The sequence below is a fragment of the Blennius ocellaris genome, assembly GCF_963422515.1.
Source record: "Blennius ocellaris genome assembly, chromosome: 16".
In the NCBI taxonomy this organism is placed as follows: domain Eukaryota; kingdom Metazoa; phylum Chordata; class Actinopteri; order Blenniiformes; family Blenniidae; genus Blennius; species Blennius ocellaris.
In genome coordinates this window covers 17251769-17267441 of record NC_137665.1, presented here as the reverse complement: position 1 = coordinate 17267441, position 15673 = coordinate 17251769, and the positions used below count along the sequence as shown (strand labels likewise).

The following is a 15673-nucleotide window of genomic DNA, read 5'->3' as shown; positions in this document are numbered from 1 at the left end:
ATCCAGTTCTACGCGACAAAACACGAACCGGCCGCTCTGAGGCGAGGCCACGGGAAGAGACGGCGACCGCTGCACCGTCACAGAACTACAACTTATCCCGATGACACAAAATAAAGTGCTAATCTTGTTATCACAAGTAGGGAAGCTTCTTTGTCACCGTCTCCAGGCGACTGAAATGCAGACTGAAAGTGATGAGAACTGGATCCGTAACGTACCTCACAACTTGCTCCTCTGTGTTCCGCTCTGGCATTCTCCTCGTGTTCCCCCACTCTCTCCGGAACGAGGCGTCCCTCTACAGGGATGGAGCGGCTTCGATAAACAGACCACGAATGAATGGAGGAGAATTGGGTCCAGAGCGTACCGACACGTGGGGGGGGGCGGAAAAGCGTCTCGTCGTCATGTCAGAAGTGACCAGTCACATCAATAACAAGACGACAGGGGAGGCCAAGCGGAGAGCGCGACGCGACGCGACGCGACGCGACGCGCCGGGCTGACATGTGATCGATGACGACGGCGCTACCTGGATGCACACCGACTCAGAGCTTGCTGGCGCCCCGCCGAGACGCCTCACACCCCGAAACACCCCCCCCCCCCCCCCCCCCCCCCCCCCCTCCATCTCCTCCGACCTTGTTTCTCCAGGCAGACCGACTGCAGCTTGAGTCCCGCTGTTTGAGACTTCGTGGACATGCTGGGCAACTCGTATCTCCCTCCCGAGGCTTTCCAGCAAAACTCAGAGGTAACCGACCTCTCTCTGCCCTCCCAGCGCCGAGTAAAGGCTTGAAGCTGTTATACATGTCAACATTTTTTCTCCTGTTGGGTGTTTCACAACAAACAACCAAGTTTTTTTTTTGTTTTTTTCCCCCCATGCGGGACACTTATTGATATTTGTTTCAACGAACAGAGTCTGAAACTAGAACACTAACAAAAATAGACCAAAATCCAGAGATTTCTAAACTGTATGAACTCCTAAATCACATTCTAGCCCTTCTATCTATAAATAAATAAATAAAAAAAACTTAAGTTATCATGATACATTGCGTCTGTCCTAACTCTGGCTCTAAAGCGGCGCACCTTGATATTACATGCACACTTGTTTGGAAGCCGAGATGGAACACAGCAAATATAAAATTAAAAGCGTCGAACTTTAAAAAAAGAAAAAGAAATAAATGAAAGATTACATCAAACAAAAATTCTAATTAGAAAAAAAACATGTACTGGAGGATATTGCATTCACATAACGAAAAATTACTATTATTCTGAATTAACAAGATAATAATCTCCTAATTATGAGAAAAAATTATTCCCAAAAAAATGTTTTAATTTCAGAAAAACAGCCTCTTTCATATTATAATAAAGCTGTTATTTGTTAATTCACTTTTTTTTCTTATAATTATGAGATAATTGTCTCAGAGCTGATACTTATGTTTTTATGTGAATGCAATATGCTTCTGTACAAAAAATTTATTTAAATGTGAAAAACCCAACTCAATCTCATTTCTTTTCCTCCATAGCAGCGAAAAATACTCAAAATTTCAGTGAGTTTCTGTGATTTGCATTCAAACCCATAAACAACACAATTAGGAGATTTATTCACAGGTCAACTAAAGTGTCAATTAAATGTGCAAATGCTATGAAATTAACATTAAAACAGTTTGTACTGGCATGTCACCCTATGGTATATTGACGTCTTGTAATGATGAAAAATCTATTTAAATATTCTATCTGCCCGCCATATTATTAATTTTTTTTTTCTTTTTTCTAATGTTCTAATGGTGTTGGGCCCCACACATATCTGCGATCTCTAAGATCTGTAAATCATTTATTTATTTTTTTAATCATATTTGTATTTTGTTGCACAACAGGCTATCCTTCAATATAACCCTTATCTTATAGTTTACGGTGACGAATGTGACAAAATAATGGTTACAACCATGCGTCCCAATAAGCCATGAATGAATAGATAAACCATTAATAGATAAACGAAGGAGTTTCAGAAATATGAATAGTTTCCATTCAAAATTGACAAACGTGTTTTCATGTCTGTTTGCTCCAAGGGAAGAAATGAGTAAACAACTGAAATATGTACGTTTCTGGAAATATCTGAACAGGCTTTTTCATTTTCTTTTAACCTATGGAGGCCTTCCTAAAAGGCCTCCATAAAGTTAATTTCTGGTCTAAATAGAAATACAAATCCCTGTATATTTAAGTTTTAACTGTATGTTTTCTTCACGTTTTCTGACTCCAGATTAATTTCATTGGGTGGAAAATGGGCACAAACTCTGAGTCATGAAGCTTAGAGACGCCTTCCCTCGATGATCGTTTCTATAGAAAACTGCAGGAGACATATTACACCACATTTTCCAACGAGGACGTGTGTAACACAAAGCACAAGGGTAAGAATACATCAAAAGCATCCCTGGGAGTTGAAACAGTACAATTGGCTTTGAAACTGTACAGGAGGCTTTGCAGGGAGAATTGGATCCACCAGCAGATCTTATGCCAGAAATACAAATATGCTGATGCATTTTTTTTATTTTTTAATTTTTTGTGCAGAAATGTTATTTTTTTGTGTTTTTTTTTAAAGTCAGGAAAAAAAAAATAGCTTTTGAATTTCCTGTGAAAAAACGCCTGGAGCCACGAGCTTCCCTTTGGAAATCGTCTCTCTCTCTCTCTCTCTCTTTTTTTTTTTTTTGCTCCATCAAATTGGCGAGTGAAGTTCCAACTGAGCCCCGAGGGAAAAAAAAAAAAAAAAAAAAAAAGGGAAAGTGACTCCTTTCATCTGATTGTGCCTCGTGTCTGAATGGCGAGAGCTGCTCTTGGCGAGGGCCTCTTGTTGTGCGGCGGTCCGAACGGTGCTGATATCAGTCCCCCCCCCCCCCCCCCCCCCCTCGGTCGGCAAAGACCCTGAAGTGAGCAGATAGGGACGAGTGGGTAGAAACCAGACAAGGACACTGACAGGAGCATCGCGTTCCCACGGCGGGTAAGTCGGCCTCCGCCCACGTCTTGTTCGATGGAGAAAAACGAGATGTGAGCGGCACATCCAGCAGACGCTTTTTTTTTTTTTTTTTTAAGCACGTCCTGATTGATATGAGAGACGAACCGGCGGCAACACCCAACGAGTCGCTGCTGTAAATGTACAGCGGCGCCGTAAATTGTACACTCGGCACAAACAGGCTCACGATCCGCCGATCCGCTGGGAACCGCGTATTGTTGTTGTGTTTTTTTTTTTTTTTTAAAGAGCGCCGAGGATTTTCGTCTTTGGATGACAAACTGGAGAACCTGTCTTTTCCCCTGGCGGGGAAGGTTGCAGAGAGGAAGTGGTGACGGTTGTTTGAGGATTGTTGTGACGATGAGAGGGGCGACGGCGCACGCTCGGAGGTTCAGATCTCCTCGATGGAGTCCGCCGGGACCAGCCCTCGCTTCTTCCCACTGCTCAGCTTCAGGAACAGCTCGCCGTCTTCTCGCTTCCCCACACAGATCTGAAAGGAGCCGGCAGAAAATGAACGGGTGCTCTAAAAGAGATAGACAGATTTGGAACAGATCCAACAACAACCCAACAAGGCCTGGGACATTTCTCGTGTTGCTTTATACGTGCAACAGATTGAAAAGCTACCGTTTATTATTATTTCTCGTCGTTTGAGGGCATAAACTTACTTGAAAAGTCGCAAAAATGTGATAATTAGGGAGAAATACATAATCTGCATCCCACCACAGGTTTGCAGTTGGATGTAGGTCATGAAGTGTTAAAATAATAATTATGTTAAAATAATCTATCTTTTCCTTTCCCAGAGTCACTTTGTGGTGCTTCATGTGCACTCTGGCTTACCGACACCCACTAATAGAATCCTCCTCAAAGTGTTGTGCTTATCTTCAGACTGAATCCTTCCTTTGATCAATTCAATGCTTCCGTGCAACAGAGGAGGCAGAACAGCCCCACAGGATGATGTTACCTCCACCAGAGAGCCCCCACTTTTTCCTCCCTCCACAATTAATATCCCCGATAAGCAATCTGATGTACTGCAGAGCCTCGGGGGCTCTGCTTTAGATTCATGTGTTCAGGCGGCTTGTTCAATGGAGTCCTGCTGCAGTGTCAGGATGCATGTACTGATTCTACTTTGTTTTTGCCGTATTAAACATTCTGACAACACAAGATCGTCGGTGTTCATCAGTGGCACCAACATGGGTCATTGACTCTTACAGCATCCAGCAACAAACACGACTGTCCTGGAAGTACCTGAGACTCTTTCACAGCCATGTGACCTCTCTCTCGGTTGCCGTTGACGCCCTGGATGACCCTCCACACCCTCTCTCCTGGTCGGACCCTCTGCACAAAGTTGGCGGGGAAAAATCCCACCCTGTCGCCACTTTTACCCTGAAAACCCAGCAAGAGCACATTCATCAGTTAAAAGTCGAAACTCGAACAGGCAACGCGTACATTCCACTGGAATCACGTGTTCTGTGGCGTCTCGAGCCAAGATACACAACATATTACATCCAATGTTCAAGTCAATGAAGCACTAAATAGCACCTGGATATGTTTCATATTTACTGATACTGAAGCTTCACAGGTTTACTTTACCTGGATCCACATTTTCATTCATTCATTGATTTTGTTGTTTTTTCTTCCTCCATGATAGGAAGGGAACATCTTATATTTAGCTACCGCTTAATGAAAATAATAAAAGAATAAGTCCAGATATTTTTCAGAAGCCTTTTCACACAATGAATTAACAAATAAACCAAAGCCCATGCATGATGGATTTACAATGATCCACTTTAGGTTTTCGGTCCATAACAAAGTTTTCTACAGATGTAAAAAAAAACAAACAAAAAAAACTATTTCAATTGATGAATATTATTACAACTTTTTAAATCCTGTATTTGAGAATTCCAGATTTGTACACCAACAACTGATATATACGTTTGTTTCTAATTAGTCCAAGCAGCTTGGTGCTCAAAGTCAAATCTATTCCGATGATGTCATCTTCTGACGTGAACACAAATAACTTTTGAAAGGTTTGCTGGTAAAATTCAGTTTTTTTTGTTTAATTTAATGCAGTTTCCTTGTAGGTCTGTACACTAGCCTGCGGTTAGAACCATCTGAAACTGTTTTGTTTTTTTTGTCAACTGCATTTAATTATTCTTCGATGCGATTTCTGTAATGTTTCTCTAATATTCACCATTGTTTTTAAAGGAGTATATATGGTGCAAAATTTGCTTTTTAATGGTTTTCCAAAAATAACAATCGTCTCCATTCCTGGAACGACGCCCCAGAAGTGAAGAAAGTGTGTCCTCTCTCTCTCTCCTTGTTTCAGGTTTTAAAAAGTGTCGCTCCAACCAGCCAATCAGAAATCAAACCCTATATATAGATTTTTTTTAATAGATTTGAGACATTTTTCTTTTTCTTCTTCTATTGTTTTGCCATTTCAGTAATTTTAGCCAGTTTGGCTGCTCTCCCTTTATTCAGCCATTTAACAAAAAAAAGGCACAATATGCAAATAAGAAGGTATTTTTTTTTAAACATTCCACGCTCAAGGAGCCGTTCCAGAGGTGCTAAAGAGCCACAGATTGCAGAACCGCGGTCATAATGAAACGGCTGATCGTCGCACGCCCCGCACTGATTTATCGAGTCCAACATCTTTGAACTGTTTTCTGCAGTTATTCACCTGCAGGATCCAGGAGGCACGAGCGTCAATAAACTGGATGTAATAAGCAAGAAGAAAAACTGTTTTTTGTTGTTGTTTTATCTCCCCCATTCTCCCTTTAATGCAGCAGTAAATCACGGCGGTGGAGGAAAACACTGGATGAAGCGGACCACATAAATTACACAAATTAACGTAACAGCAGTTCGTTCAAACGGTAAACAAGAATTAGCTTCGCTCCCCTGCCAGATCTCTGTCCCGTGGTTTGAACACAAGCAGCCACCGCACGTTACTCTCCTTTTTTTTAACTTCCCTGAAATACTCCTCTGCCGAGCCGGTCTCCCAGATCCATCACTGTCGTTACAGTAAAAGTCTGCGTGCACGTCGGCGAATCTCATTACGGGCTCAATAAAAAGCTCTTTGAGGGTTACAACGCTGCTCAATGTTCATTATGTTAAACTCCTTCGGTAATTTCCAGAGGAGATGATTACATTCGCAGTTGTTTACCGCGGACGGGAACGGAGCAGGTGTCGCGTATTGAAGGAGCGATTCGGAGACCTGAATGAGCACGTGCACAAACAAATGCATGCACACATGTGCAGTGCAGTAGTTCAGTGATGGGCACACAATACACACACACACACACACTTGCAAATGATTTATTACCCACCTTCCACCACTCCTCATTAGAGTCGTCGGTGACCTGCACTCGATCGCCGGGACTAAAAGGAGATAAGACAGAAGATGAGAAAAAAAAAACTGGCATGAAAAGGGTGAGACTGATTGAGGTGAAGAGGAATATTGGGAGATAAAGGGTGAGATTCATGGTGGGGGGGGGGGGGTTGAGTGCGAGCACAATGGATAACAGGAAGCTGTGGCGAACACCGACGCTCTGGAGGTCAAAATGTCGGCGTCCTGCAGAGGTGACGGAGCGGCCGGCACCAAAGTCACCAGGTTAACATGAATTACGACTCGACAGGGGTGAGAAGGTTGCGGGGGGGGGGGGGTCAGGGTGGTGGTGGTAGTGGCGGTGGGGGTTCAGAAAACATGGCCTGCATGTAATGATGCTGCTCCCACTTAGTTTCTGACGAGACTTTCTCAAACAATCCGTCTGACACGGGGAGAAAAACACTGTCCCAGTTGCTGTACATCCTGTCTCCTGGGTGTCTGTGCTCACTGCTGCCCCATATAACACACACACACACACACACACACACACACACACACACACACACACACACACACACACACACACACACACACACACACACACACACACACACACACACACACACACACACACACACACACACATATGACTGAGACCCATATTTCATCCTTTACTGGCACATTGACTCTGGTCACCGACGTCCCAAGACTGCAGTAAAAATCACAGTGTACAATGTGAACTAACGGGAATATCTTGATTCACTTCTATATTTGCATTTTAGCACAACCCCCACCCCCCCCCCGCCCCCACCTGCCCTCGGGAGAAGACGCCGTTTCCAGCACACGTACGTCTCGCCGGGACAACGGGTAATGTCCAGGGCAGGTGGACTCCTATGATGCACTCTTTCTGTAGTCGATCAGTGTAAATGTCAATGGGCTGTCAGGTTGTTTACGCTGCGCTGAACATCACAAACCGCCGCAGGCGCTTCAGGTTCTCAGCGCGGTGGAACGGCAGGTTGATCTGCACTGGCAGAGGAGAAGTTTTGAGTCCAGGTGTGGTCGGAGGAAGCTTCCCACCCTCTCAGCCCCCTCGCTGGAGAGGAGATTAACATAGATCACCTGCTTTTGTTTTGTTTTATAATTCAGAAAGTAGAGAAAAATGTCCGGATCCCTTCAAAATAAAATCTGTACATTCATACAGCCTCCACACAGTAACACAGTTTGTGTGTGTGTGTGTGTGTGTGTGTGTGTGTGTGTGTGTGTGTTTTAGCTGAAGTCTTCTTCAGGGCTTGTTGTGCATTCACACCAGATGTTATTTTGTCAACTCTGCCTGATTAGACCTCCTCGGGAGTGCGGCGCTTGACTGACATCTCCGGCGTGATGTGTTGCACTTTACACACACTCCTCCATCACTCCTGTTAACATCCTCAGGCTGAGTCTGAAAACACTCACTGCCTCCCTCTTCTGAGCCACTAATTAAATCCTTCAGTAAAACCTGAACAAGGCTGTTGTTCAGTTTCACACAGGACCCCAACAGGCAACACGCCTCGTACAATAGAGGTGAAATGATCAGCGCGACATCATCGGCGTACAGACTGCAGGCGCCAGCTTTTGTCTCTTTTCTCACCTCCAGTGGCGAATCAACAATGACCCTGATTCAAATGTGTGCAGATTTCACAAACACCAGCAAGGTCCAGCTAGAATGCGTCTCAGTGGTGGAGAAAAAGCAACTTGTCCCCATATTGGATCATCTTGTGAGTCTGGATCAGTGTTGGGTGTATGGATTATGTGCAGGGTGATTAAAAAAGAGAGCAATAAATCAGATTTTTAAATCCAGGAATGAGTGTTAACGTTGCTATGATATTTTCATAATATTGCGGAAACAGACACTTGAAAATTATATTTAATGAAATCTTTGTGTAATTATTGTGATGTGGACAAAAAAATAAATAAAAACAAATGTTATGAGCGTAACTATTATAAGATTTTACTGTGAGAGTAAAAGCCTGTAATTGGCAGCTGCCAATAACATTACATTGTAATGGTGAAATAAAATAAAATAAAATAAAATAAAATAAAATAAAATAAAATAAAATAAAATAAAATAAAATAGAAATTAAATGTGACAGTTCTAGTTGATAAAATGTTAAATAGAATAATTTAATATATTTATTATATGGAGTAGATTTAATGAGGGCGGTAAAGTTTTTACACCCTCCAGCAGTGACCATTTATAAAGTAAAGGGAGTGTGTGGACCAGAAGGCCGGGTATCAGAAGTTTTCCAATCCCGAAGTCCACAGTGATGAAATCTCCGCAGGGAACTCTGAGCCACATTGTACTTCCAGTAGCTGACATACATTGCAGACACACACACACACACACACACACACACACACACATACACACCAGATGGTTAACGGCCCCATTGCGCTACCTTTGTGAAATCTGAAGCTATCCCACACACACACATACCCGTTCCAGCCTCATTTAATTACTCCTCTTTCTTTGTTACTTCATCTGCAGCCTTTCTCTACTCTGCTCTCCTCTATTCCCTCTATTCTTTCCCTCTAAAGCCTCAGCTAAGGCTGGACTATATGGCCCCAAAGTCACATCTTGATATTTTTTCTCAAAATGGCGATTTAACATATAAACTCGATATTTTTACCCTAAAGACAATTCTGGGTCAAACCCACGAACAAACGACAACGCTTGTATTAACCACCATCTGGACACAATAATTCAAATCAAAAATAGATTGTTTGCAGAGTTTAGGCGTCAAACTCGTCGAAGTTCAGGGAGAAGCTGAAGGAGGTCAGACCAGTGACGCGACGGCACAATAATCCACAAACATACACAAATGCAAATGTTTGAGTGCAAATAAATGGAATGCATTCATTCGAATGCAATATCTTCAAAACAAGCACAAATTCATCATGATGCCAATTGTAAAGGCTAAATAGTTTAAGATGTCTCTTTCAATGCTGCTTCAACTGAAAATACAACAATGACTCGACTATCTGCTTTAGTGTCTCACACGCCGGGCTGAAGCCTCTGGCATCCCTTACTACTTATCTGCTGCTTGACAAAGTCTGACTGCACCGACAAAGTTGCCTTGTTTTATCGCAACGGCAACAAGGTTTCTGACTTCTGATACAACACCGATTGTGATTCCTCAGCACTGCACCACCTCCCCTCCTCTGTCCTTCCTCTCATCTCCCGGTTGCTCAGTGTCTTTATCCTGTCCCCTGCTGGGATCACAGCTCAGTCACCAGCTCTACACAGTGATGGGCTCCCAGTTTATAATTAGTCGTCCTTAAGGGCTCCGTCCTCTGCCGACGACGGAGGGGACGTTTTCATCCTGCAGGAACGACAGATTCACCGGGAGGGGCAGAGAACCCAGACAAAAGCAAAATACGCTCACAAAGACATGATGAGGAGGATGGGGAGGGAGGGAGGGGGTGGGGGGGACCTAAACAATAACACACACACGGCTGGTTTGTTTGGGTTTCACTCACTGCAGTTCCAGGTCGTTTTGCTCCTGAGGCAGAAACTTGTACAGCGCTACATAGGTGTGGATGGAGTGGACCTCAATGCGCTTGGGCACCTGCGCAGACCGAGACGAGGGCGGAGGGCGAGGGCGGAGGCAGAAAGACAAAGAAGGGGCGACATTAAAGGTGCGTTAAATAGTACGACGACACTGATTTAAACAGACACTGCTTCTTACGGAGTACAACATTGTTGATTACGCCAATAAATTAATTAAAGTCAGAACCGTAGGCCGGTTTTATTATCATTCTGATAATTGAGGGGGTCCGTACCTCTGCAGGGGTCTGAGCCTGCTCGCTGCTCTCCTCCACCTCCTTCTCCACCTCCTTCTCCACCTCCTTCTCCACCTCGGGCTCTGGAGGAGCAGGAGGATCTACAAACAGAGGGAGATTCTCTCAGAGAGTGCCAGGCGCCAACAGCCAACATGTAATCTTCTCATACAGGCAGTTTTGCACAGGTAGGCACACACATACTTATGCACATCCAGACATGGAGACACACACACACACACAGAGCAGTGTTTACCCCCTGCCTCCTGAGTTATCTCTTCCTCCATGCTGGACTGTCTCTGCTGCCTCTCCTCACCTCCCTCCCCCTTATCGCAGGAGGACATAGAGAGAGAGAGAGAAATAAAGCGTCAGCAGCGAGCTGTCATTAACGTTGCATTTGAGGGCGACAGTAAAACTGTTTCCGGGCTGAATTATTCAGAACGCTTCGCTTAATTTTGTTGCGGGAGTGACGTTTGGCTTGAGCGAAGAAAAAAAAAAGACATGGAAATGTCATGAATAAAGGAAAAACATTTAAAATTTGTCCTCAATATTTCAGCTTTTCATATCGTTTTCCAGCAAGAGAGTTTTATAAGATGTGATTTCTCAACATGTCTGGAACACGACACTTGAGCTCATCAACATACGTCACAACTGTGCCACAGATTTTCTTTGCAGCGTTTTCTGTTCAGTTCAGTAAAACTTTACTCATTCAGCAATTCCCCTGTCGTTTTCTATTCATTTGCTGCATCAGTATTTATCTGCTTCATAAAATTGTACAATTGTTCCCCCCCCCCCCAACATTTTCCACTTTCAACTTTCCTCTGAGGCGCATTATTGTAATTGAGCTTTCATGTTCGTTTGTAACAATGACCTGAAAGATGACGAGGGATTCATGTTCCCAGGTTCTATGCAGTGATATGAATGCAGAAGAGCTTCAAGGAACTACATTCCTCACACTGACCCGCCACTTCACCTCCTTCCTCATCAGTGTGCCGTCGGCTGTCGCGCACAACAGGCTTTGAAGCTACGTCATCTTTTATCAGGAAGGATTTAGGCAGGAGGCGTTTGACATTTAAAGAAAAAGCAAAAAAAAAATTCTCCTCATTCACTTTTTGGTGGAAACGTTAGGACGGGATTGGTATTCCTGTTGCATGTGAATTAACCGACGCGTGTTGATCGGCTGGTGGATTTTATAACCTTCATATAAACAGACAGTTTTCTCAAGTTCGGAGTCAAACTGACGTTTACTGTTGCTTTTAAATATTTTCTGGACAAATCTTGATACAAGAGCTTCTCTCAGCCTCTATTTTTTTATTTAAATGAGCTTCCTGATGTTATTCACGTCACAAGACATTATAGTTCATGACTGTTGGGATCCATTTTTTCATTTTAAAAATCTAGAGTTCATTCACTTTAATTTGTCTTCTCTATTACATTTCAGTTCCGAGAATGAGCGAAATACTTCTTTCTTTAGACTGAAAGAGAAAAATTTAGCTGAAGACACCCTTTTACTTTGAAAAGACTTCGAATACCAAAGGTTTTCCAGCAAGAAAGATCACTTTATCGACCCGAAAGCGACAAATATTGGAATGTGAATGATGAAGTTGGCCAGTTTATTTAAAGCGGAAATAAAAGGCTCCGTTTACACGACAGTGGTGACGCTGCGGCGCGCTGCTACTGCACAGAAATAGTTCTTCTGCTCATGTGCGAGTAACAAACATGGCAGCTGTGTTCTGGTTTTATAGACGATATTGGTAGTTTTATAGCTATACACATCGTCGTGGTGTAAACTGGACCAAAATCTCTCCGGGTTCATCTTGTATCTGTGGACTTTCTGTCAAATAAAAGACAAAGGAAACGATTGTGGGAAGATTTTCGCCTCCCATGTTTTTCCCCCAACCTGCAAATTAGCGTCTGACGGCCTTTAAGTGACTTTAACACAGTGAAGACAAGTTAATCCCTTTTTGATTTGGCTGGAAAGGTGTGTGTTCAGTCGTGCCGCAGGTCACGAGAGGTCGAGGATGAATCAACGGACCACCGTGGCGTCAAGTGAAGCCGTACCAGGCTGCGTGTCGGCGACTCTGACAAGCTGCCAAAACTGGAGCGGCTCATCTGCGCCAAGGACGTCCCGTAGCGCAGGGCGGCGTACACAGGGTCTACACGTGTCCGCACGGCCTCTGAAACACCACACACACACACACACACACACACACGCACACACACACGTAACTCATGTAAAAGCATGAAAGCATGCACCTAAATTATTCACCCGCGGCTCCAGACACGCTACAATTAGGACTACAGGCCAAGATCACACTGTACATGATGACTATTGTGCCTGTGCCAGTCTTGAAGGAAGCCGTCTAAATATAACCGTGGTAACGCAGTCAGTCCCGGACCAACGTGACCCACTTTAGATCAGAGCGAGAGAGAGAGAGAGAGAAAGAGAGAGAGAGAGAGAGGACAGCCGCCAAAAAGTTAAGAACACATCAAGACAGTCCAATTGCCGCTTTTTAATTTATTCATACATCCACTCGTTGGCAGGAGATGCGTCTTACTTTAATAGCTGTAATGTATCCGAGTAGAAAAGGAATATGAAATCAGATTTATAAGCTGGAAATCCTCCGGAAACCTCCTTTGCTACACTTCAAGCCGCAGCGCTCGAGCGCCGCCACAATATTTCTGCAGTCAGACTCAGGAATGGGATTTTATGCCTCCCCTTTATTCCTCCCGTCCAGCTCGACGCCGGCTCACAGCCGAAGTGTGTGTGTGTGGGGGGGGGGGTCTTATGCAGGGTGAACGAAAGAAGTCAAGACGACTTCCTATTAGGAGTCAGCTCCTCCACACTCTCGTCAGGAAAGTGCTGCAGAGAGACTTTCCGTGGCGCGATTCCTCCAACTGCTCAGAGGTGAGGAGAATCTTTACAGTGACGTAACTGACAGAGAGGCTTCTGCTACGGGTAATTAACTGGCGAGGCATAAACAAAAGTGAGCCGTGCGCCGACGCTACGCTCTCTTATAAACAAACACCTTTTTTTTCTTTTTTTTTTTTTAAATTTAAGCGCCTGCATAACCTTTGACTGTCTTTTCACACCAGAGAGAGAGAGAGGGAGAAGGTCTGCATGTGATCTGATGGCAAATGTCCACTTAATACACAAGTCCATCAAGATGCAAGAGATTTAGTAATGAGTCACATCCAGGTCGCCCTCTTCAGTTTAGTAGGTTGTTGAAAAAATATCTACTGCTGGACTATGAGCAACAAAAAAATAAATAATGAAACAAACTGAAAACATGAGCATTTTGCGGATGTATTTCATATGCACCTGTTCATAGACATCTACGAGTATTTATTGATCTATTCCTGCATTTATTTATCTAATGATTCTATTTTGAACATGAATAAAACAAAACAAAAATCAGACACAATTAATAAATTTGCAATAAGTTAAAAGCAAATATGTACCCATTATTTATTCATGGCCAAATAAGGAAGAGTGAATGAAGTATAAAGTTATCAAATATCCCCTTCACCCCGTAAAGTTGGTTTGTTTTCTTAACCACCTTTACTAACAACCCCGCTGGTGATAATGATCTCCTGTATGTATATATGTCTAATTATAATAATAAATAATAAATACTAATAATACTACTACTAATAATAATAATAAAAAATGTAATAAATAAATGTGAGCATGAGAGATTATTTGTCTTCCTTCATATTGTTCCCGTCTAAACAGAGACAGTAAATCCCTGCACACGTTGCGTCAGCCAGCAGGTAATCAAAACATAATTGTTTCTGCAAAGACCCAAACTTGTGCCGTTCACAGTTTTGCGGTAATTAATCTCACCCTCTGAATTGAGGTTTTAATACAAGACAATAAGTTGTCGGCAAAAAGCGATAGGCGACGGCAAATTACAGAGCGAGTGAGCAAATACATCCTGAAAAGTGCTAAAGCACCAGCCGGGGACGTGACGGGCTGCTCCGTGTGGACGATTATGAGGAAGCTCTGCCGACGTGCGATTGTGAGTTTTGGCGGGTTTGGGTCTCAGCTGGTTCTGGCACAGTCCATCCACAGGCGTCATGAGCTGCAGGTTAATTTGTACGCTGATTCACCGGGACTACGAGGAGGCGACAGCAGGAGGCGCTAACCCCGATTCACGTGAAGCGAAGGACTGCGTCACGTTAAACAGGTGTTTCTTCACAAACGTGAAAAATAAAAATGAACGCGCTCCCAGTCAGAAATTACGACGACTCATCAGCAACCCGCTGCTCCTCGATTCCTTCCTGAAGCTTCTATGAAATCTTTTCTTGAATAAACATTTCATGTTGTCGGTTTATTTACGCACAAAAAATCATTTGCAAAAAGAATTTTCTTTCCAAATCTTTGGCTAAAAAAGGGCTTTTAAAAAAGGGCTAAAATGGGGGAAAGCAGCTAAAAACACAAGGAATTGTGAAGAAAAATGCTTAAAACAGCTTTTTTTCTTTTTAAATGACAAGAATTTCGAAAAGAAAAAAGGTTCAATTGAGGGAACGCACACATTTTTTTTTAAATCACCTAAATTTGTCAAAATTGTCTAAAGAAATGCTGAAAAGGAAAGTTTGAACCTCTCAAATCAGGTAGAAAACAGCTGAAAATGTAATGAACTGTTTATCATCCTCTATTGAAAGTGAAACTTCATAAACATAACAGTTTATGTAAATAAGCCAAACATATATGTGAAACTTTAAGAGCTGTGTTTTCCTCGTTTTACAGGTTAAATGTGTTTGATTTGGTGAAAAATCACAAACAATAAATGGTCAAAAAGGTTGCAGAGTGCAGACCCTTGTGAAATCCAGGTATTTTTAAGTGAGCAGGACCAAAAACAGAAATTAATTATTGAAGCATCATATAAATAATTGATTTGGGGGAATTTTCCATGAAGATCAGGAAAAACATTGAGATAAACCGACTTCCCAGCATAAGGAAGCCTCATTTTAAAATGTAGAAATAATCTACCAAACACAAAATTTACTCACATTCGATCCAGTTTATAACGCCGGCCACGTATTAATAACAAACATTAAGTGTAGAACATTATAAGTGTGTTTTCACATACTTCCGGGGTGCAGACTGTCCGTCAGCCTGCAAGAGAAGCTGACTTTGTTCTTCCCCCTTTATCTTTTTCCACTTCATGTTCCTCGGTTGTCGGGCGAGATGGAGACAGTTGTGGTTTTATTACGGCACACACACACACGCACACATGCACACGCAACGAGCATGCGACGGTCTAAATATAAACCAGCAGGCCAGACAAAAGCAACATGGACAAAACCAAAATCAAACGGTGGACAGGGGGACACCGGCAGCGCTGTGCACTCACTCAATACGCTCACCTTGGACCGGCTGGACCTCCTTCACCACGGACAACTGCTCGTTGACCAGCATCGGCGAGCTGAAGTTTCGCTTGAACGCTCCAGACTGGCGGGGAAATGAGAAAAGAATGCTTTACGCTCTTTTTTTTCCCGGATACTGTACAGTCGCCTGGAAAGGAGAACGGCTTCGGTCG

The 15673-nt window shown here is 43.2% G+C and overlaps 1 protein-coding gene across 1 annotated transcript in view; it reads right to left on the bottom strand.

Moving 5' to 3' along the window:
• Positions 1–2916: 2916 nt before the first annotated feature.
• The window catches only part of LOC308141349 (SH3 and cysteine-rich domain-containing protein 2-like), a 29022-nt gene continuing 16265 nt past the window's right edge, over positions 2917–15673 (bottom strand). Inside the window, exons 4-11 of the mRNA XM_080511461.1 lie at positions 15501–15585; positions 12189–12304; positions 10384–10453; positions 10131–10231; positions 9828–9916; positions 6313–6364; positions 4235–4372; positions 2917–3479 (exon numbers count right to left, since the gene is read on the bottom strand). Coding sequence (XP_080367587.1) covers positions 3381–3479; positions 4235–4372; positions 6313–6364; positions 9828–9916; positions 10131–10231; positions 10384–10453; positions 12189–12304; positions 15501–15585 — 750 coding nt within the window. The 3' untranslated portion in view covers positions 2917–3380. The remainder of the gene's footprint in view (positions 3480–4234; positions 4373–6312; positions 6365–9827; positions 9917–10130; positions 10232–10383; positions 10454–12188; positions 12305–15500; positions 15586–15673) is intronic.